Source organism: Uranotaenia lowii, chromosome 2 (genome assembly GCF_029784155.1).
Source record: "Uranotaenia lowii strain MFRU-FL chromosome 2, ASM2978415v1, whole genome shotgun sequence".
Lineage (NCBI taxonomy): Eukaryota > Metazoa > Arthropoda > Insecta > Diptera > Culicidae > Uranotaenia > Uranotaenia lowii.
Window position 1 is genome coordinate 23,304,645 of NC_073692.1, and position 25,781 is coordinate 23,330,425.

The 25,781-nt window shown below is 30.9% G+C and overlaps 1 protein-coding gene across 11 annotated transcripts in view; it reads left to right on the forward strand.

The window, feature by feature from the left end:
* The window catches only part of LOC129744023 (uncharacterized), a 724,779-nt gene that overhangs the window by 368,516 nt on the left and 330,482 nt on the right, over positions 1 to 25,781 (forward strand). For 7 of the 11 annotated variants that reach the window (XM_055736329.1, XM_055736331.1, XM_055736338.1 and 4 more), the window contains 2 exons: positions 7,824 to 8,051; positions 10,965 to 11,348. In XM_055736329.1, coding sequence (XP_055592304.1) covers positions 7,824 to 8,051; positions 10,965 to 11,348 — 612 coding nt within the window. The remainder of the gene's footprint in view (positions 1 to 7,823; positions 8,052 to 10,964; positions 11,349 to 25,781) is intronic. The other 4 variants (XM_055736335.1, XM_055736337.1, XM_055736340.1 and 1 more) reach the window with 2 other exon arrangements.

The following is a 25,781-nucleotide window of genomic DNA, read 5'->3' on the forward strand; positions in this document are numbered from 1 at the left end:
ACAACTGCAAAATTTTCTAAAATAGGATAGCACTAAGGTCGTACTTTTACCTCTCCATACTCACCATACTACCATGAGAAGGAAATGAATCACTTGACACCTTGGCCTTGAGCATTCCCCATATTTTTGGGTTAGGATTTTAATAAATTTGGACTAAGTTTCGAAATATTTCAATGTGAGGTAAGTTTTGTAGATTGGAATTTTTTTCCGGTCAACAGTCAATTTTCTCAATTACAATGAGTTTTAGATTGAAATGACCGATTCAATTTTTAATTAAAACTTTATTGCTTTTTAAAGCACATATGAGACCCTCAATGAAAAGGGAATAAGTGACACAATTATCGATTTTGAACTACGATTTTTCATATTCATAACTGTATTTGGTTTTTTCTTAGATTTTTAGAATTTAACTTACATTCCTTTACTTTTGAAATAAAAATACAAATTTAAGAAAATTATATGGAAAATGCCCAAACACAATATCTTGAAAACATATTTTCTCGAAATTTTCTTTTATGCACTTTTAACCCTTTGGCTCCAAAGCCCTCATATTTAATTTGAAAACTATTTTTCAATACAGACAATCAGAATCATTAAATCTAAATATGAGCAACTTGCGGCACTCGAAACTTCATTGGTCCGTCTGCGAAGTTTATCTAAAATTGAATTTACTTCTCGATATTTTCCTATTATAAATCGTAAGTTATTAAAAAATACTAGCCTTTAAAAAGGAAACGATAAATGCACTTAATAAAATAAAATACTAGTTGTATTCGGCAACACTGAAGATTAATAACATAAAATAAATCTATGGCAACGCTTGTCATTTTAACAACACTGGGCAAAGCTAACTGAAGAAAATTAGTCATTGATCTATTCTTGTGAGCGACAGACGTGTCTGAATAAAGATTTTAAGTATCATGTCAATGCTGCTGCTAGAAAAGTTTAATTCTGTTTTGGCCTCCGGTAGAAATACGGATTGGCTCAGGGAGCGAAAATTTCTAAGGCTGCTCCTAGGAATTTTTTTTTATGATTTGGTCTCTAGAGAAAAAAAAACAGATAAACTTGGTAAGCGCAGATTTTCAAAGTTGGTGCTACTTTTTTAGAGTTTCTGAATTTGTCTCCGGTAAAAAGATGGATTCGCACAGGTAGCGCAGATTTTTAAGACCGTTGATAATTTTTTTTTGTTTTTGATTTGGCCTCCGATAAAACGACATATTGGCACAAGGAGCGCTAATTTGTAAGGTTGCTACTACGAAAAACGTGTTTCTGATTTGACCCCCGGTAAAAAAGACAGATAAGCACAGGAAGCGCAGATTTATAAGGCTGTTGCTGCTGTGTGTTTGTAGTAATCGCGTAAATTTCATAAAACATACCAATCTTAACATTTTATGGTTATTAGCTTAGCTTAGCTTAGCTTGATCGACTACTCACATCCACCTTAAATCATTGAACCCGAAATGTTTTGTAAATTTTTTTGAAGGCAATAAAAATTCGATGCTTTTAAATTTTTTTTTTTTGAACAATTTAATTTTCATGAAGGTCAATACATTTCGAATTCCATGATCGCTGGCGTGGCTCAGTAGAACTAGTTCCACATCGCCAATGGTTGCTACTCCGTGATTGACCGAGGCCATCAATTTTGTCCAAAGGTCAAAAGAATGGTGCCTGGGATTGACAGCGCATTCACAATGAACAAAACTGATGCTCTCTCTTTAAACATCAATAACGGCGCCGGCCACGTCCTAGTAGTCAATAGACAGATTTTGAAAAAGAGAGAAAGGGATAAAAGAAAAAATTCATGCTTTAGGACCGAGGTTACCTCTGCATCCTAGCAAATAACTATTTTTTGAGGATGGGTGAAGGGATATGATCAGGAGACACTTTTGACTAGTGTAAAAATCAAACAATGGCAAACAATTTTATATTAACCTACGTTCCTTCTGATTTTATAAAAGAATTGGATTCGGTAGTACAGATTCATCACTTTTGTTTGCTTTTATTCAACAAACAACTTGTAAAAACTTTGTTATAGAATATCTACTTTATCTGATATCTTTATCCATCTTCAAATGTTTCTTCTGTTTATTAAATTTCTATTTACACAAACTGATGAGTTGATTTTTTTTATAATTAAATGAATCAAAAGTAAAATAACAGATGGAATTGAATTTATCTTAAACAAAAAACTTAATGTGTTTTATTCTCAGATAAACTAACCAAGAAAGCATAGGGTTTGGAAATAATTAATGTTTACATTACCAATGTAATATTCTGAAATCTCTCTATTTACAGTCTTCCAATTGTTACTTTCAACACGAATATTACTTTTCGCTTCAATCGCTATTTTTAAATCTACTATGCCTCGAACAAGGTCATAAGCAAGGTTACAAATCATTGTTAATTTTTAATCTGGGCTGTGGAACGGTCCGACAGAGAGTGTGAATTAAATTGATTTTTATCTGTTCTACCAGAAATCGTCTAAAGATTAATGTTTATGTATTTAAACTCGGTATGTTCACATAATAATCTGAAATTTTGTAACCTTTTTTTCATCTCATTCTTAAAAATATTTTATTGTACTCCAAAGCGTGTTTGAAGTTAACTTATTTCCTAAATTGCATCAGACATTGGACAATATGGTACAGGTTTTAAAATATTACAATCAACCTGTGCCGTGGTCTCAATTTTCGATAAAATTCTAAATTAGTCTTTCAATAATTCAGCCTAATTTCTAGAAATATGGAATTTCATCCGTACCTTGCCATTTAGCCGGAGAAATAGCAAAGCACAAATAAGACCCCGCCAGAGACAAAACCTAGACCAAAACCCATTAATCCTTTTGTAATGAACAGAAAAGAAATCACTCATTTGGTCAAAGTTTAAACAGATAAATTGAATGATCCTTAGGTTCGATCCATTTTCCATTCAGACCATTCTTAATCCTGAAAAATATGGAGCAACTTCCTGCTTGGATTTCGGTACAATTGTAAACATTTTCGATATCACAAATCTCACTCACAACTTAATTAAATAACAATTTTCATTTCCAATTTTTGACACGAGATAAAATTTTTCTGAATAGACTTTATACAGCTCAATTATTAAAAACTGAGAGAGACGCCACAATTCGCAACTAAAACGACGGTTCCAAAAAAGATCAATGAATTTGAAAAATTCCACAAAAATAAAAAATAAACAGTTACAATATTTTATTGCATTTGCATTTATCTCACGCTTTCACATCAAAAGTTATTGATGATATTGAAATTCTAACATGTTATTTGGAAATTTTATGGAACCCTTAATGTAAGAAAGGTAAAAAATGCAAAATTGTCTTGTTGGAAAGGCTATTCTTCTTTGCTTTCTATTTTAGTTAATTTTGTTTTCATTCGTAAATCTACGGCACTTGACATTCTTAAATCTTTGATTCCAATAAAATTTAATATTATTTTATTATATTTCTTATTGAAAATTATTTTAAAAATAAGTTTTAAACTTATTATATAATTAATATGTTGTAAGTTATTATTTCATATTTACTAAAGCAAAAACAAAACTGTTATTTTAATCATATTAGAGCGTACACTTCAAAAAGAAATAATGCAAAACATGAAAATAAATATTTAAAAAATCTCAAATGTTGTTAAATTTTTCTTCAGACTTTTTCTCGATGCATTTTAATGCGCCTTTTAAATTTGTTTAGTCTCATATAAAATCAACGAATGGAAAATAAAATCATTAATGTACCTTTTCAAGTTGAAATTTTTTTTAACTTGAATCTGATAGGGCTTATAAAATCTACTTCAGAAATTGTATGTAAATTCCAATGGAAATTTAATCGAACTCGACTATCATACGAGTTTTGAAATCTGAACTTATCGAAGGGTTTTTATCAAAACTTCCGAACGCAATGTTTCCAGTCATCAAGTATCTACGCTGTCAAAACTCTATAAATTCATTTAAAAAAAATTATAGAACAGTTATATAATTATAAATGCCAACAAATAATGTACAATTTGCATAATGTACTTATCTTTAAACCGTCCTAAAATTATTGGATAAGCTGGTCTCCGGTCTTGTTGGTCCGGGAGGCGTTTTTTGCACTAGACTTTTTTACCACAGCTTCTCAAAATCACCGATTCAAACGCAGAAAATTCACTTTCTCTATATAGAACACTGTCGAATATTGCACAACAATGAAACTTGATTAACTTTTAATCCGGATTTCGCCTAAAATTTAAAATTTTTCAAAATTTACTGGAGCAATGAACCGAAAAAATTGCGACGGCTCCCGAGCACCGCTAATTTTTGAATACGGACATAATTTATGAAAAAGTAAGATAAAAGTAATTAAGCATGAAACAAAATACTTAGCTCAACATGTAGTCGTGGCTTCCGTCTCAAATTTTACACTTATTTTGAATACCGTTTGTCGGTCCGGAGGGCGCAGTGCAAGCCCCTCTTCTTCTTTCACACGGAATAATGCAATTTTTAAATCTTTCTAAACTCCGAACTTGTATCTTCTGGTACAAAATTACATAACACCACTTTATGAATAAACCGATCACTTTTTGGGAATGTTCTTTTTCGGATTTCTTCGAAAATTTCCTTCCTAAAGAAAATTTTCACGGACAGAGCGGAAAAAAACGCGTGCCGCTCACACAAAGCATCGCCTCAATCTTAACATTTTATGGTTATTGCACAGAAACCTTGAAGATGTTTGAGCACCAAGGCGGTGCGAACGAAGGGAAGGGGTTGTTCAGGAGTCCACCTCCCCCTTATGGAGATTTTTTCAAAATAAAATTTTCTGATCAAGATAAATTTACTATTTTAACCAAGTAATCATAAACTCTTTGATCCCAAAAGGTGTTAAAAAAAAGTGTAAACAAACAGGTCAGAAAATTGGCTCGCCTCCGGGGGGATTTAATTCTAGGCCTAAAACATTTCAATTTACGACACTATATGACCTTTACAAATTGAAACTAATTTTTATTGTAAGTTTTCAATTGCAATTTAGTGAACCTGAAACTCAAATCTCGACACAGGAAAACCCTTCCTTAACAATGGGTTTTAATTAGAAAATGTAACAGAGTAATTTCAGAATATGAAACCAACCATTTTAACTTTCAAATTCTAATTTTACACATGAACAAGTTGGAAGCTTTGTGACAGGCGTTCAATACTTACAATAGTCAATACAATTTACATAAGATCTAAAAACTAGTATCCTTACATATCGTATTATTATAAAAAAAAATTTCAGCTTCAATCAATTTTTTTTTCTTGTTCTTCACAATGCTCAACTTAACATTCACATTCCAGAGTTTGATAAATTACACGAGGCCACAAAATTGTCATTTTTCCAAGGTGTGAAGAATTTAAGAACTCATTATGGTTATTTTGAGTGCCCTGAATCCAAATATGAAACAATTTTTGTTTTCTAATTATCTATTTTTTTTAATAACTTTTGAAAATAGATAAATGTCATTTATTAATTTAATGTTTTTTGTTAGAAAACCTTAAAAATTTAAAGAACAGGTTTTGAACCAATTCTCAACTTTCCTTAAGACCGAAGTACCTTCAACTTGGGCAAAAAAAAAGTACTAAAAGATTTCTGAATATTTGTAAAATAGGGGAATTTTAACGAGATTACAAAGGTTTTTATCACAATAAAATTTTAGTTTTTTTTAAAGCAAGAATCAAATTGTTTTGAAGGATTAAAAAAAAATTGTAAAGTGAAACCAAACATTTTTTTCAGACTTTCTTCAGTAATTTCAGTGATAATTTGTTTACAAATTTTGGAAAACTTCAGCTCCTAACTTTCTAGATCATTTTTCAGTGTCTTCATAAAAAATCAGAATCGGTTTTTAATGTAGATTCATTATCATTGATTGATTTCACCTAAAACAAAACTCAACTTCCTTATAAAACTCATAAATCTCATATCATTATCACCAAAACAAGAGTTGACAAACAAAATTTGACAAAAGATTCGAGTTCAGGACGCCAAAATTTACCAAATTTTTACAACCTTGGTACCAAAATGCTGTTTTTATGAGCTACCAATTAAATTCTATGAATAAGTTTTTTTTTGTAAAAACGAGCACACACAGGATCTCAGTGAAACTTCATGTTTCTTTGAAGAGATTTTCTTTCCTTAACTCTAAGCGTACATCTTTCGAAGTTATAATGGCTAGCATCTTACAAATGCTAAAACCACTAGACCACAGAAAGTGTACTATGTATGCCATGACCGGGATTCGATCTCATGGAAACGGTAAGATGTTTGAATTGAAAAAATATCCTTCTTGATTATTAATGAACTCATCTGTTTCATCTTCAAATTTCGTTATAATTTTTAAATAAATTCACCAAAATTCTTAGATTCCTTGGAATCAGTTTTACCGCATGTTTGAGCCATTTTTTTCAAATTTTTGTAATGATTTAAAAAAAAATGATTTTGTTTTTCAATCCTAAATTTTTGTATTCTGAAAAAATAATCCTCTATTTTGTCGCCGTCTATTGGAATATTGGGTCCTAGAAAAGACACAATGTAGAAACTATGTTTTCCACATAAAAAATCCGATTTATGGGCTTTTACTAAACAGTTTCTTCAGTTACATACTACATAGTTTCTACATTTCGTCTTTTCTAGGGCCCAATGCTCTAATAGAAGGCGACAAAAACTTCAGAACTTTAAATTTCAAACTACCAAACCTGCGCTCGAAAATAAAAAAGGTTTTACTTATTTTTTTTCTTCTAAATCATCTTTCTTGAATTGATCATAATTTTTTAATTAATCTAAATCAAAAATAATTTGATGTAGCAGGTTTAAAGCTAAATTTTAATGCGCAATGTATATTAACTAAATAAGTATAAGTTTCGTGCGTTCAATATTTACAACAAAATGAGGAATTCCTTATTTTTATTTCTATCAGTTCCTCATTGATCATTCAAGAAATCACCCATTACCAAATCTCTACATTGTCAGTTTAAGCTTTCAATGATGAATTGAACATGTTATTTTATAAACCCTTCAAATGAGTTTCAAACACTCCCCTCATGGACGGGTCCTTCGCACGGCCCTGTAGAACACCTGCTAGATTCAACTTGTAAAAAGTAAAACAAAAATCCTGTGAACTAAACCACCACCTAATTGACGTTTAGCTAACGGATATTATTTTTAAATTGAATTCTCTTTATAGCTATAAACCACTAGGAAAATACGTCTTTTATCAAATGCCCAACCTCAAAAGCCGTTTTTTGAATAATTGAGTAGTCCTCTGGTACTTCAATGAAAAAATTGTTAAGCAAAAATAGACAAAACAGAACTCCTATCGAAAAGCGAAACTTTTCACACTCCAGTCATTAGCCGATCCCGCCGCGATGAAAAACCCCACGCTAAGCAGATTAAAATCATCGATGCAAATGATGCAATAAACCGATTTGTTTCTCAAATGCTTTTGTGAGAATGCCGTTGATGGCTTTGTTTCATCAGCGCCAGCAGTTGGATTATTCTCACTACATACAGAATGTATTGGATTCATCATCATCATTGATTGGCATCCTGGGCGGAAGTTCTCAATCGCATACTAATTTAGTATTAGCATTGATTTTACCCCATCAAAATTCACACGAAAGCTGGCAATTTCGGGAATAGGATATTGATTGGATTCTGATTCGGTCGTATTTGTCTAGTAATTAATATTTGATTTAAGTTTAGCAGGAGTTGGTCGGGTTCTGGTTCAAGTTCCGGGAACCATCGATGGCCTAGTAATTAACGACGAAATTTGTTGTGGTTTTCCGCTTTTCGATTGCAGGCACATCCATGCGGGTCCAATCACCAAATCCATCCTGCAGCAGTACGATGACGAGCTGGATAATCCATACTTCCGGCGGAAACCGACCTCATTCCTGGCGGGGCCTGCCGGTGGTGGTCCAGCCCTGGTGACGGGGAGCAGTGCCACACTTCCGGCCGGGGACATTCGACGGTGCACCTGGATGCCTCCGATGGACGACGAGGTCGGAGTTCAGATGGAGGGACCAAGGTAAGCGACGCCAAACCCATCCTACCCTCGGAGATTGTTGAGGGAAAAGTAGTTTCCCGTGTTATTTTGACTAAATATTTAGAACCGCAACCGCGTAGCTCGCGAAATGACTTTGCTCGTTTTAACGACTCGTTGATTTTTATTAGTGTCCCATCCCGTTTAAGCATTGAGAGAATTTTGTAGAAAACCCCAGTGTAACTGTATCTAGACGTTCGTAGCTTTTATTTCTTTAATTTTATCGTTGCAATAAATACCTACCGGTAGAAGGTCATACTGTGTTGGCAAAGATTTGCCCTTTTAATAGTGACACCGATAGAGAACAATCAAATAGAAAAAACGGAACCAAATTTGATTGCCAAAACCACCCTATACTTAACATTACACAGTGCAATACAAAAAAACTCGAAACAACTCTTCTCGCTAGCTTAGAAATTCTGAACCTTTTGATAAATTTTATCAACAAGTTGGACATAATAAACAAAATAAGGAATTCTGCTCAAATCTTATAATTCTGTCTAAGAACATTTCGTACCAAAACATTGTCAAGTAAAAAGAAATGAAAAAAAAAAAAAATGACAAAAATGACAAAAATGACAAAAATGACAAAAATGACAAAAATGACAAAAATGACAAAAATGACAAAAATGACAAAAATGACAAAAATGACAAAAATGACAAAAATGACAAAAATGACAAAAATGACAAAAATGACAAAAATGACAAAAATGACAAAAATGACAAAAATGACAAAAATGACAAAAATGACAAAAATGACAAAAATGACAAAAATGACAAAAATGACAAAAATGACAAAAATGACAAAAATGACAAAAATGACAAAAATGACAAAAATGACAAAAATGACAAAAATGACAAAAATGACAAAAATGACAAAAATGACAAAAATGACAAAAATGACAAAAATGACAAAAATGACAAAAATGACAAAAATGACAAAAATGACAAAAATGACAAAAATGACAAAAATGACAAAAATGACAAAAATGACAAAAATGACAAAAATGACAAAAATGACAAAAATGACAAAAATGACAAAAATGACAAAAAGACAAAAATTACAAAAATGACAAAAATGACAAAAATGACAAAAATGACAAAAATGACAAAAATTACAAAAATTACAAAAATGACAAAAATGACAAAAATGACAAAAATGATAAAAATGACAAAAATGACAAAAATGACAAAAATGACAAAAATGACAAAAATGACAAAAATGACAAAAATGACAAAAATGACAAAAATGACAAAAATGACAAAAATGACAAAAATGACAAAAATGACAAAAATGACAAAAATGACAAAAATGACAAAAATGACAAAAATGACAAAAATGACAAAAATGACAAAAATGACAAAAATGACAAAAATGACAAAAATGACAAAAATGACAAAAATGACAAAAATGACAAAAATGACAAAAATGACAAAAATGACAAAAATGACAAAAATGACAAAAATGACAAAAATGACAAAAATGACAAAAATGACAAAAATGACAAAAATGACAAAAATGACAAAAATGACAAAAATGACAAAAATGACAAAAATGACAAAAATGACAAAAATGACAAAAATGACAAAAATGACAAAAAGACAAAAATGACAAAAATGACAAAAATGACAAAAATGACAAAAATGACAAAAATGACAAAAATGACAAAAATGACAAAAATGACAAAAATGAAAAAAATGACAAAAATGACAAAAATGACAAAAATGACAAAAATGACAAAAATGACAAAAATGACAAAAATGACAAAAATGACAAAAATGACAAAAATGACAAAAATGACAAAAATGACAAAAATGACAAAAATAACAAAAATGACAAAAATGACAAAAATGACAAAAATGACAAAAATGACAAAAATGACAAAAATGACAAAAATGACAAAAATGACAAAAATGACAAAAATGACAAAAATGACAAAAATGACAAAAATGACAAAAATGACAAAAATGACAAAAATGACAAAAATGACAAAAATGACAAAAATGACAAAAATGACAAAAATGACAAAAATGACAAAAATGACAAAAATGACAAAAATGACAAAAATGACAAAAATGACAAAAATGACAAAAATGACAAAAATGACAAAAATGACAAAAATGACAAAAATGACAAAAATGACAAAAATGACAAAAATGACAAAAATGACAAAAATGACAAAAATGAGAAAATGACATAAATGACAAAATGACAAAAATTACAAGAATTACAAAAATTACAAGAATTACAAAAATGACAAAACTTACAAAAGCTACAAAAATTACAAAAATTACAAAAATTACAAAAATTACAAAAATTTAAAAATTTAAAAATTACAAAAATTACAAAAATTACAAAAATTACAAAAATTACAAAAATTACAAAAATTACAAAAATTACAAAAATTACAAAAATTTCAAAAATTACAAAAAAAAAACAAAAATGACAAATATTACAAAAATTACGATAATGACAAATAATGCAAACAATTATTTGTTAAAGACTTTATTAAAAAAAAATGTCATTTCAAAAAAGCAAATTCTAGCCAGATTTCCTCATGATTTGAGGAAATTAGGCGAACTACTTCGAGAGAATCCATAAACTAGCGAAGAGAAATTGTTTCCAGCCGACGACCTAGAAAATATTGTACAAAACTATATCACCAAACTTAACCAGTATTTTTTCTTCGTTCCAAAAACTTGAATCCTTCCTCACGGTGTAACTGACACCATTTCTTGATCTATAACAAAAAAAACTTACATCTTATCTATTCTCAAACGTTGTCTGAAACTGCACATCTCTACGAATTACCTATTACTTCGCAACTTTTGGCTTAACGACCCACCACCTCCACAATGTACCTTGTCACACTACCTCACTTACTCACTGATAAGCAGCAACAGGAGCTGTTGGCTCTCTCTTCCGCCTGTCGCTATTTCACCCTTTCTATCGCCCCAACTTAGGCCCTCTCACCATCACAGTCACCAACAACTACAGCAACTACAGCATCATCAACAACAACAGAAGTTAGCACACAACCACCTTCAACAGCACCTGCACCAAAACCATCACCGGGCCCTGCAGCCTTGCCCATCGGCAGCGACCAGCGTTTCGTCGTCGGCGGATCTCGATCTTCCTCTGATTCCTCCGCCGCCACCGCCATCCGCCCGAAGTCCTGCCGAGGACCGGGCGACGTCTCCCTTCGTGGTGGGGACTCCACTGGCCAGTGCTTCGGCCCGGGCAGCCGCCTATCTCAGTCTTAGCACCGAACAACTACCCGGGTAACTTTTGTGTGGGAGACTACCCCGATCCAAGTGTAACTTGTCCCTCCACCCCGCCCCTCCTCCGTTTCTGTACCGTACGATGTTGCCATGTGTGGGGAGGTTGAATGTTGGTTAGCCAAATGGATGTTACGTTGCAAACAAACTATTTTCCCGAAAGAGGATTCTGTTTTATTTTCGTCGGTGTCGTCTCGTTTGATCGCTCGCTCCATTCATTGTTTATCCTAACGCGCGGTGCTTTCGATGTTGATTGTGTCCCTCCCCCCAATTGTTGACCTTTTGATAGTCATGATTCTTTCAATCATGCTGTGTCAGTTTAAGTTGTTTGGCGATTATATGAGTGCGAAGTGTAAGTCGAGGTTGGCTCAGTTTTTGTACACGTGTTGGATGCTTCTGGGTATATTGCATCTTGAGCAATAACAGATTATGCAAAAGTAATCTGAGTCGATCTTGGGTTAGATTTTAATTTTCAGGGCTTGAGGTCTCAAAACATTGGTTTTGGTACGAAACAAGTTATAGGTATCCCAAGTAGGTAACTAGAATTAAGCCAGCCGGCTGATTGTATGCGCATTGACGTGTTCCACGCCTTGCGGTTCCGCAGCTTACCACTTGGCGTTAGGTATTATTTGGCGCAATCCCATTATAGGTCCTATCCCATTTGGATTACTGCCTTTCCGCGGTCTGTGTCATTTGGCGCATTACCGTTTCGCGGACAACCATTTCGATAATTTGTCTATGTTTGCCTTTATTAATATTCTGATTTAATATGGATGAATAAATAATTCAAGAGAATGTTTTGATTTTTCTCTGTCGAATCAGTTAAGAAGCATTTGAGTTTCAAGATAAAAAAAAGTTCTCATACCAATTTTTTTTAAGTTGATTTGATATCCTAACCAAATTTATTAGTGTAGTCAGTTCGTTCCTTTTGATTATTACTTTTGCCAAAATTCTTAAATAAATATGAGCACTGTTTAATTCAATAGTACATCTTTAATGATAGCATGAGCTGTTTTACATGCTGTCATGAACTCACAGTTGCTAAATTTAGGTCACATAAACATACAGAGTCTATGCGCTTGCCAAATGAGTTAATTTGATGAACATAAACACATACATAATATTGGGGGTGGAATCTGTGTCTACGTGTGGGATCATATAACATTTAAAGTTCTCTCTCATTCCAATTATGACCATTCCAGCACTTCTTCGGTTCTAATCAATTTATGATGGGTGTTTACTACAATCCTTCACGAACCGACAGTTCAGAGTTTTTTGCTGAACATTTTGAAAGATTTGGATTAGGCTACGAGCACTCTTTTTTACTTGGCGATTTTAATATCGACATTTTAAAACATTCACCATCGTCTCAGCGCTTAAACAATCGCATCGCATGCTTGTTAATGGGCTGTATTAATACTGAACCGACATACTTTTATTTAACTGGCTGTTTATGCTTAATTTGCTTATCACCGATTTTGCTAGTATGGTTGAAAAAATCGATCAAATATCATGGCCTGGAATTTCTCTACACGATTTTATGTTTTGCACACTGAACTTTACTTTTGCTTAACGGATTTCAGACTATTGGTTCAGACTATTCAGAACTTAAGAAAAACAATTGGTTTAATCGTCAATTTGAGCTAGCAATAATCAAAAGCACAGACCACACTGACTAGGCACTAGACCGCTGCAAAAACTGACTTTTTGCTCCCATGTGTATTGCTCTCCAATCATCTGTGTTAAATATAAGATGATTTGGTTCATCCCTGAATTAGCGCAACGGTTTTTTAATTTGTATGGAAATTAGTATGGGGAAAGTTTTTTTCCAGATTAAAATCGCTAGGGAAGCGATATAGGATTTTATGCAAAAAAAATAATAACTTCTTCATTGGGTTACTGTATTCTTAAACTTCAATTTCTCCTAAGGTTATTTTCAGCTAGATGCTACAAGAAAAAAGTTTAAGCAATCTGTTAAAAAAAATCATTCATAGTTGATCAACAGTCATAACTGTCAGCAGCACTGGAATCATGAACTTGTATGCAATTTTCGTAGCTAAATTCTTGAATACAAGCTACTGCGTGGCATACACAAAGGCGTTTAAAATCGGGTAACGTAGATAGAAAAAAAACTACAGCACTATGTATGTAGAAAGTAAGATGCAAACTTTTTGTGATTATTGGAGACATGGTTATAGATTTATTTATTGTTCACGGTCTACGATAACTCAATATCACACAGGTTGGTGAAGCGTTCCCGAAGTTCACAACCAAGTTGAAAAATTATATTTCCCAAATAGTTCTCGCAAATCAATTAAGCACGTATTTACAATTTCTTAGTTTTTAATAGTGAAAATATAAGAAAATAATGGACTTATGGAAAGTGAAAAAAGTAAACAAAAATATAAAGAAATATATCAATAAGCATTCTGCATCAGTAGAACACTTAAAAACTGCTCCAATTATAAAATTTTGCTAAGAGAAGAAAAAACTTGGACATTATATCAAATATCTCGACTGAACCACATCAATTTGAAATTTCTTTTTTTTTTTTCATATTAAAGATGATTAACACTAAACGTAGCGAAGGCGGGCATATGGCGGTATTTTTTAAATTTAAATGATGATTTTGCCTAATATAATAATTTTTCGCCAATCCAATTACAAGACTATTTTTATTTTCAAAGTGCAAGTATTTTGTCATTTTTATAATTTTTTCTAAGTTTTGTTTTTTTTTAAATTACGCAACGCATGTGATATACCTTTTCATACCGCGAGCGGTCAAATGACGGAAAACACTTTCCGCTAAAACTTTCTTGTTTCTCGACCGATTTTTCATAGTTCATAGTTTAGGAAAGCTCGTAATGTGACTCAAATACGGTTTTCAGAGAAAATTGAGCTTCATTTACTTTTCTCAAAGTTATTCAAAGTCGAAGAAAAAAATCGATAAAACAGTCTTCGGGAAATAAGCTATAAATCAGTTTTTAAGTACTCTCAGACACTAAGTGAATTTTTTTTTTGCGAGTACCTAATAAGGCTGCAACAAATATCAATTTCTTCTTTTGTCATCTTCCCCCCCCCCCTCCCCCCTTCTTCGAAATTTCCAAAGAACCCGAAGGGGGGAATAAATAAAGTTTGAAGTATTTTTTGTAATTTTCGAAAAAATATTAAAAAATCCGAAAGATTACAAGGCCAAAAACTAAATTTTGGAAGATGGAAGTTTTTTCACCTTTTGTATTATTGATTTTATTGAATTATTCGATTAAAAATTACTTGATTTGTAGGTTTTGTGCAATGATAGAGTATGCAATTTAGTTGCTTACAAGCTTTCGTACTTTTTATTCAAATTAATTTGTTTTTCGCATTAATTTTTATTGTCATCGCCCTTGCGATGTTCCAACTCCGAGTGACAAAAGAAGGATTTGAAATTTGTTCCGGCCTAACTGATTTTTAGCCTTTTTCCCGAAGACTGTTTTTTTCGATTTTTTTTTTCTTCGACTTTGAATAGCTTTCAGAAAATAATTGTAACTCAATTTTGTCTGAAAACCGTATTTAGAGTCACATTACGAGATTTCCAAAACTATAAACCTTGTAGAAATCGGTAGAGAAACAGGAGAGTTGTAACGGAAAGGATGTTTGCTGTCATTTGACCGCTCGCGGTATGAATAGGTAGGTATATATAAAGTGTCGGTATGTTTAATGTTTAATTTGCAATCGATCATCTGAACTTCATTTTTGTGTAAATTTTAACACAACTATATGTATTTGTGAATTAATGATAGATAACACGATCAATAACGCATTTTTCAGTAAAAATCAATTTTATTGATAATTTTGGACCTGATTTTAACATTTAAAATATTTCATTTCCTGTTGATTCTGTGAATCAGTTTTTTAAAAGTAAAAACAAATGCTTCAAGAGGTTGTATACCGAAATCGATTGAAAATTGTAGAAGTTAAGGTTGTTTTACTATAATAATGGTGCTTCTTTCTAAATAATAGATATTAAAGAACCGTATGGTGAACAGTAAACCTAATTATCTTAGTTTATGAAAAATGAAACATTATAAATCTTTACCTGTTGAACAGACTGACTTTGGACTGATTTTTGACCGACTTCGGACCGATTTCGGACCGATTTCGGACCGATTCGGAACCGTTCCTTCAATCCAGGGAGGAATAACTTGCATGCAAGTTTTCAGCCAGCGATGCCATAAGTGCCATAAGTGTCTGAGTTTTTGATGGATATTTTCTAAATTCCAAATATCTTTGTTGTGTTACAACTAAGAATCATAGTACCTTCACATCATTTGTAGAGATTAATTCGACAGATTATATTCAGCCTTATTTAGATTTTTCCGAAGTTTCTAAAAATCTGTAACGATTTTTGAAGAAAAAAAATTGATACCCCATGTAATTCTCCATACAAAATTAAAACTTGTTGCGCTAAATCAGGACTCAATGTATCGCTTCCAATCTTTACGGAGATTTTTGTGTGTGAAAATGCCATAAAAATGGTATGGGAGTTGTAATAACTTATAAATTTAAAATTTTCCATACAAAGCCTGCAGCGGTTTACTGGGCACTCGATTTCGATTTTTGGCTGCTCAAAAATTAACGAGCAATGTCGATACCAGAGACACTACGATCGATGTTGTAGCCCGGCTGGAAAATTAAACCAGACATGTCGACGGTAGGAGGCTTCTAGCCAAAAATTCGAATTTTGTTCTAAGTGTCATGTCAGTGTGACCAGTGCTTATAGAAATCTAGCTTATGAAACCTGGAAACGGAACAAAACTGTCGTTAATAGGGCTAATTTAAAGCAGATAAGGAATAAAGTTAATTTGCTTATTCGAAACGCAAAAACTGATATTGATAAGAAATAAATAAATTTTAACCTACCTTCTAAAGTTCTGAGGAAAAATGTTAAAAATTGGGCTTGACTAATAACCCTCAGATTACTGTAACTTGTAATAATAATTCTGATGAAATTAACTGCTACTTATGTTCTAACTTCACGCGAAATGATTTGGCGCCTGTTCATTCTGCGTTTTTTTAGAGTTGTTCAATCGTATGAAATGAGAAACCCAGTTTTCTCAATGCAATCTTATGTTACTGGGGCTGATGAAATTCCGATTAGGTTAATTAAAATCATGATATATTAACAATTTTATTGCATCTTTTCAATCAAGCAATTGCAACCTCAAAATTTCCCACTCTTTGGAAAAACGCAAAAGTCATACCAATACCCAAAAAAAGAAACATCAACGATGTGTCTTATTTACGAGCGATTAACTTATTATATACACTCTCAAAGGTTTTTGAGATATTATTAAATCAACAAATCTTTGCTTAAATTAGTTACTTTGATCTTCTAATGAATTTCAGTCTCAATTTTGTGCAAATCATAGTACGGAAACAGCTCTCATCAAAGTTCATGGTGATATTGCGAATTGAATTGATAAAAAAAAAGTCGTAATCATGTTGTTGATCGACTTTTCAAAAGCTTTCGATCGAGTGTCACATTCGAAACTTTTCCAGAAACTACTTTCTCTCTTCAACTTCAGCTCATCTGCTACAAATTTTGTTCAATCCTACCTCAGTGAACGCAAACAAGCCGTATTTCATTCTAATATATTTTCAAATTGTACCACTATTACTTCTGGTGTACCTCAGGGATCTGCACTTGGCCCCCATCTATTTTCCCTTTTTAATAATGACCTTCCTTCGGTACTCGAAAACTTGTTTGCTGACGACGTTCAAGTTTATATTTACAATACTGGCTGGTGAATACAATCGTGTTTTAGAAGCTAGTAAAATGAATGAGACTTAGCTAAACTTGCAGAGTGGTCCGCCAATAACAATTTTGATCGCTAAAACTCATCTAAAACCAATGCCATCAGTTTTTCTCGATCTAGTCTGATTTAGAGCCACCGAGTTTAGTCATAAATGGAGACCTTATTAAATTTTCTGATGGGATCAAAACTCTTGGAGTCATATTTGATAAAATTCTAATTTGGAACTAGCAAATTAGGCAGCAGACTTCGAAAATGTATTCAACTCTGAAAAGATGTAATACCAGCACTCAAGGCCGGATTAAAGGGGGGGCAAAAGGGGCAATTGCCCCGGGCCCCCCGAGGGAAAAAAAAAGTTTTAATATTACTTTTATCATACTATTACAAATCCATGAAAAGAAATCAAAACTAGAAAATTTGGATAAAAACTTGAGATATAAAAACTAAAGAGACCCCGTGAAATAATATCTAGATTAGTTTTTGTCTTAACCAAGTTAAGGGGCCTCCTTAGAGTAAGCAGTGAAGGAGCTCTCCCACCTTCTGAGAGCTGAGAATATCAAAATCTTCTGGAAATAACCGAATTCAAAAAAAATTAAGAAAAATATGAGGCAAAACACCTCAAATTTTCTTTTTTTTTATCGAAACTTAGCAGTTACGATATTCTGTACAGAACAGGTAAAATTACGAAAAAACATCTCCTCATTTTCATTACATTCCAACGTCTTGCACAACAATAATGTTTGTTGTTACGTTAAGATTCCAAGTTATAGTTTATTTAAGGTTGCCAGATTGCCCGGATATTTAATACTTAATTTGAGAACATTCCTGCCCGGCCCGGTTGCCCGGATTTCATTGGAAAATGCCCGGATTTTGCCCGGATTTATTCACTTCATTTGCCACATTAAAAAAAAACACAACAAACACCTCAAAAACGAAATATTTTGAGCAAGCCTTATAAAAATAATCATGGAAGTTTTTTTTGGAAGCCTAAAATACGGTTCAAAATCTATCGATGACTTATGATAAAATAAAAAAAATTTCAATTTTTTTTTATTTTTCTTGAGGAATTTTTGAGTTTTGACTAAATTTGCCCAGATACTGCCCGGATTTATGGTCGTCAATTTGAAATCGATTGCCCGGATTTTGCCAGGTTTTTATATAAAAATTGCCCGGTTTGTCCGACCCGGATATGTGCTGAAAAAATTCTGGCAACCTTAGTTCACTGCACTTAAATACCAGCTAATTTCGCTATATGATAAACATTTCAGAATTTTACCCGGGCAGTATCCGGGTTAATATCGCGTATTATAATAACTTTTCACCTTTCAATCATTATTATTGAAATTTCAATTGGTTTATCAATTCTAAACCCTTTTCGCTCCCTATTTTTGAGAGTAAAATTTTTAAGTTAGACCAATCGACAGTACAGGGTTTCTTTATTGAATTTCCATCCCAATTTCTGTTTCGGACTTGAAATTTGTATTGAAACATTTTCTACTGATTCAACCAAAATTTCATCATCTGAATATCATGAATTCAGTATACCATTTTCTGAATGATCATTCTCAAATTATCATAAAAAAGATCTGATAGTTCAGTTGCTAGTATCATTGAGTAATTTTCTTAATATGAATATTTCTTTGATCTTAATCTTATCTTTTTCCAGAATCAATTCATTGGGATTTTTAAGTCTTGTTTTGTTTCTTCAGTTACTAAAGTTCAGTTTTATCATTTTTCTGAATTTTTAAAATTCAGGATCTTTGTTTAAGGTACTAAACTCATTTGGATTCCTTGTCTGATTTTTTTCAATGAAAAATGGATTTTGTGTTTTAAACATTTTATCTTTATTTTAAATTTTTTTTTCAACTGATCATTTTTGCACTAATACCCCTTTGGCTTTGAAGGCATCGAATGAAACTTTCGTCACATTTAGAATAACAATTTGATAAAAAGATTTTTTTTATCTGATGAGAATCATTTTCAAAAACATCTCAGGAAAAGATTTTTTTTGTTTTTCAAAGACATAGAATTGAACATTTGGTGCAATTTCTGCTTTTGCTCAGATTGTAACTTTTAATCTTTTTTTTATATTTTGTTTCTGAAAACTTGATTTGAAATTATGATTTAGATTTGATACACTGAATTTTGGTTCTGAATATAACGTGATTTAAAGTTTTAAATTCTTGAACTCTTATATCTGTATCTCTATGGAATGTGGATTTAATTATTTTGTTAATTTAAAAAAAAATTCTATGTTTCAAATCTTCATTATACTTCCTAATTCTCACTAGGTAAATATTTCTCGAATAAGCACAAACCAAACGATCAATGATGATATGAAAATCATTTATAATATCTATCCTAAGGTTGCCAGAATTTTTTTCACTCCCATCCGGGCCTAGCAATTCCGGGCATTTTTTCAAAAAAACCTAGCAAAATCCGGGCATGGATTTCAATTTTTCAAATCCAAAAACCGGGCAAAAACCGGGCAAAATTTAGGTGTTATTATACATAAAAGCAAAGAAAAAATGCAAAAAATATGAAATTAATATTTTATTAATGTAATTGCAGACTTTCAAAAACTTTTTGGAACACTTAAATATTTAAAGGTTTATAAAAGTAAATCAGCGATATTATTTGAAACAACCGTTGAAAATTTCCATACCGTTAATCGATTTTGCTGAAACTTACTCAAAAACTTTGATTTTTTTTGGTTTCTTTGTAAAAATTGTAAAAAAATCCGGGCAATATCCGGACTTTTTTCACAATATCCGGGCAACCGGGCCGGACCGGACTTTCTCGAAATTTTGCATCAAATATCCGGGCAAACCCGGATAAAACCGGGCAATCTGGCAAGCTTAATCTATCCGGTCATTTTTTTTAATTAGAGAATTTTAGTTGGTGATGAGGGTTTAAAAAAAAATGAGAATTAAATTTTACATTTCGCAGCTTAAATCAGAGTTTCCATTTCTAAGAAATTTCTATACGCTTCCCCAATGTATGCACGTATTTGATTACCAACTTTTATTTGAAGATACCAGAAACTATGTTCTACGCAGACAACATGGCTATTTGAAGATAATATACTGCACTCATCTCCAGTTTTTTTTTAACACATTTGAGAGGTTTTGTATTTTCTGGGTAGCATTTTAAAAAATCGAATTATAGGGGCCCACCGAAAAAAATTGCCCCGGGCCCCCCGATGGCTTAATCCGGCCCTGCCAGCACTAGATACTAAGATTTTTTTTTTAAATTCTTAGCTGCTTGTTAATTAAGCAAAAAATTAAGCTTATGAATAGTCAAAACCAAAAATCAAAGACCGACTTCATTTCAAGCTTATTAGAATTTTCAGGATTATTTAATGTGCAAAAATTTCTTCTTCTATACAAATTTCCATACAAAATTGAAACGCGTTGCGCTAACTCAGAAATCAACCAAATTATCTCAAATTGTACACTGTCGCTTGGTGACTCAGAAGGCATAAAAAAAACAAATGGAAGCAATAAGTCATCATTTGCAGCGGTCTATTGTTCATTGTTTAAACCACTTACAGCAAACCGTGAAACTCTTAATTTTTGTTGACTTGTTTTTGCCTTCATTAACATTATTTCAAGGCAAATTTGTTCATTAAGGTGAAAGTGGCTATCTTCACTATTCCTAAGTTCACGATTTCTATAAACAATTTAACAAAATATGTTACGATTGAGGGTGATGTGTGTAAAATAACAAAAATACAGTGCACTTTTTTCTGTAAATAATAAAAAAAAATTGACAGGGAGGTGTGGAACGCAAGTGTGTTTTGCAACCACTTCTTCTGATTACCAGTGACACTAACATCATTTGCTAGTTTTCTTGTAGTTCAAAAATGGTAAATTTTGAGTAAAAAGAAACAACAACCAAACGAAATGAAATTTCCAGAAAATGCTTCCAATCTTTTTTTAAAGAAATTTATCCCAGGCCATTTTTCTTCGCATTAAGGTAATACTTTAGATCGAGGACCCACGCAAAACACCAGGAAAGTGCCAAATATTTTTGTTTTTCGTAAAGTGGATTCTTAAAACAACACAATTTTCTCTTCGAAAGTCAAACATTTTATTGGGATTTTTTTTGAAAAACAAAACAGTTATTTAAAGATAAAACGACAAAAATGTTGTTGATATGCTGGATTTTTTTACCCGTCAGCTGAAAATCTTGAATACTCATGATTGAAATACAAAGAACGAATGAAATGTTTCAAGCCAAAAGAGTTCTATTCGAAGGGTTCCATTAACGATAAAGCTCACTCATCAATATTCAGCGGGCTTCCAAATTAACTTAATTAGTACTCTGGATGGTGTAAATTTGTAATCGACGAGAGATTCTGCTTGGTGGTGATAGAACATTGGCGTTTTTTTGTTGTTGTGATGTTACCCTCTCCAAATCGCTGACAAATGCTCAACAATTGCTGCCAGCCATTTTCCCAGAGCGGGTGGGAGACAATTTTTTATCAGCATAATTAATTGTCAATTTGTCGCTCTGTTGCTCGAGTCTGGCTAAGTTCTCGATCCGGTGTGGGAGTTTTTTCCCTATTGGTGTTGTTATTCGGTTGTTTCGGTTTTGGCATGTGTTGTTTATGTATGATTGTTTTTCGCTTATCCTCCTATATCAACACAGTCTGGGAGTTGTTTTGACGTTGTGTATGTTTTTTGGCCCTGGCTGAGGTCAGATTTTAGGGATGCCAACCTAGAGAGGGTGGGATGAATCTCATCAACTGAGTGTGATTTAAATTGATGTCACCACCAAAGCAAATTATTTGGTTATCCATCCCGAGGGGAGCTTATTAATTGCATTCTGTGCTAATGGGAAATAGTGGAGAACTTCGTTCATTCTAAAAGCATACTCGAACTATGCTGTTAACTTTGTATCCAGTACAAAAAAAACTTTAGTTGACAACAACAGAATTTAAATAAAATTATTGAATTATGCCAAACATAAAATATCCATTCAATAAAATAGTCAGAAATCCCAAAATACTGAATTGGAAGATATTCATATTATGTTTCAATCGGCAATTTGTAAATAAAAATTATATAAAAATGACAAAAACGACAAAAATGACAAAAACGACAAAAATGACAAAAATGACAAAAATGACAAAAATGACAAAAATGACAAAAATGACAAAAATGACAAAAATGACAAAAATGACAAAAATGACAAAAATGACAAAAATGACAAAAATGACAAAAATGACAAAAATGACAAAAATGACAAAAATGACAAAAATGACAAAAATGACAAAAATGACAAAAATGACAAAAATGACAAAAATGACAAAAATGACAAAAATGACAAAAATGACAAAAATGACAAAAATGACAAAAATGACAAAAATGACAAAAATGACAAAAATGACAAAAATGACAAAAATGACAAAAATGACAAAAATGACAAAAATGACAAAAATGACAAAAATGACAAAAATGACAAAAATGACAAAAATGACAAAAATGACAAAAATGACAAAAATGACAAAAATGACAAAAATGACAAAAATGACAAAAATGACAAAAATGACAAAAATGACAAAAATGACAAAAATGACAAAAATGACAAAAATGACAAAAATGACAAAAATGACAAAAATGACAAAAATGACAAAAATGACAAAAATGACAAAAATGACAAAAATGACAAAAATGACAAAAATGACAAAAATGACAAAAATGACAAAAATGACAAAAATGACAAAAATGACAAAAATGACAAAAATGACAAAAATGACAAAAATGACAAAAATGACAAAAATGACAAAAATGACAAAAATGACAAAAATGACAAAAATGACAAAAATGACAAAAATGACAAAAATGACAAAAATGACAAAAATGATAAAAATGATAAAAATGACAAAAATGACAAAAATGACAAAAATGACAAAAATGACAAAAATGACAAAAATGACAAAAATGACAAAAATGACAAAAATGACAAAAATGACAAAAATGACAAAAATGACAAAAATGACAAAAATGACAAAAATGACAAAAATGACAAAAATGACAAAAATGACAAAAATGACAAAAATGACAAAAATGACAAAAATGACAAAAATGACAAAAATGACAAAAATGACAAAAATGACAAAAATGACAAAAATGACAAAAATGACAAAAATGACAAAAATGACAAAAATGACAAAAATGACAAAAATGACAAAAATGACAAAAATGACAAAAATGACAAAAATGACAAAAATGACAAAAATGACAAAAATGACAAAAATGACAAAAATGACAAAAATGACAAAAATGACAAAAATGACAAAAATGACAAAAATGACAAAAATGACAAAAATGACAAAAATGACAAAAATGACAAAAATGACAAAAATGACAAAAATGACAAAAATGACAAAAATGACAAAAATGACAAAAATGACAAAAATGACAAAAATGACAAAAATGACAAAAATGACAAAAATGACAAAAATGACAAAAATGACAAAAATGACAAAAATGACAAAAATGACAAAAATGACAAAAATGACAAAAATGACAAAAATGACAAAAATGACAAAAATGACAAAAATGACAAAAATGACAAAAATGACAAAAATGACAAAAATGACAAAAATGACAAAAATGACAAAAATGACAAAAATGACAAAAATGATAAAAATGATAAAAATGACAAAAATGACAAAAATGACAAAAATGACAAAAATGACAAAAATGACAAAAATGACAAAAATGACAAAAATGACAAAAATGACAAAAATGACAAAAATGACAAAAATGACAAAAATGACAAAAATGACAAAAATGACAAAAATGACAAAAATGACAAAAATGACAAAAATGACAAAAATGACAAAAATGACAAAAATGACAAAAATGACAAAAATGACAAAAATGACAAAAATGACAAAAATGACAAAAATGACAAAAATGACAAAAATGACAAAAATGACAAAAATGACAAAAATGACAAAAATGACAAAAATGACAAAAATGACAAAAATGACAAAAATGACAAAAATGACAAAAATGACAAAAATGACAAAATGACAAAAATGACAAAAATGACAAAAATGACAAAAATGACAAAAATGACAAAAATGACAAAAATGACAAAAATGACAAAAATGACAAAAATGACAAAAATGACAAAAATGACAAAAATGACAAAAATGACAAAAATGACAAAAATGACAAAAATGACAAAAATGACAAAAATGACAAAAATGACAAAAATGACAAAAATGACAAAAATGACAAAAATGACAAAAATGACAAAAATGACAAAAATGACAAAAATGACAAAAATGACAAAAATGACAAAAATGACAAAAATGACAAAAATGACAAAAATGACAAAAATGACAAAAATGACAAAAATGACAAAAATGACAAAAATGACAAAAATGACAAAAATGACAAAAATGACAAAAATGACAAAAATGACAAAAATGACAAAAATGACAAAAATGACAAAAATGACAAAAATGACAAAAATGACAAAAATGACAAAAATGACAAAAATGACAAAAATGACAAAAATGACAAAAATGACAAAAATGACAAAAATGACAAAAATGACAAAAATGACAAAAATGACAACAAAAATGACAAAAATGACAAAAATGACAAAAATGACAAAAATGACAAAAATGACAAAAATGATAAAAATGACAACAATGACAACAATGACAACAATGACAAAAATGACAAAAATGACAAAAATGACAAAAATGACAAAAATGACAAAAATGACAAAAATGACAAAAATGACAAAAATGACAAAAATGACAAAAATGACAAAAATGACAAAAATGACAAAAATGACAAAAATGACAAAAATGACAAAAATGACAAAAATGACAAAAATGACAAAAATGACAAAAATGACAAAAATGACAAAAATGACAAAAATGACAAAAATGACAAAAATGACAAAAATGACAAAAATGACAAAAATGACAAAAATGACAAAAATGACAAAAATGACAAAAATGACAAAAATGACAAAAATGACAAAAATGACAAAAATGACAAAAATGACAAAAATGACAAAAATGACAAAAATGACAAAAATGACAAAAATGACAAAAATGACAAAAATGACAAAAATGACAAAAATGACAAAAATGACAAAAATGACAAAAATGACAAAAATGACAAAAATGACAAAAATGACAAAAATGACAAAAATGACAAAAATGACAAAAATGACAAAAATGACAAAAATGACAAAAATGACAAAAATGACAAAAATGACAAAAATGACAAAAATGACAAAAATGACAAAAATGACAAAAATGACAAAAATGACAAAAATGACAAAAATGACAAAAATGACAAAAATGACAAAAATGACAAAAATGACAAAAATGACAAAAATGACAAAAATGAGAAAAATGACAAAAATAACAAAAATGACAAAAATGACAAAAATGACAAAAATGACAAAAATGACAAAAATGACAAAAATGACAAAAATGACAAAAATGACAAAAATGACAAAAATGACAAAAATGACAAAAATGACAAAAATGACAAAAATGACAAAAATGACAAAAATGACAAAAATGACAAAAATGACAAAAATGACAAAAATGACAAAAATGACAAAAATGACAAAAATGACAAAAATGACAAAA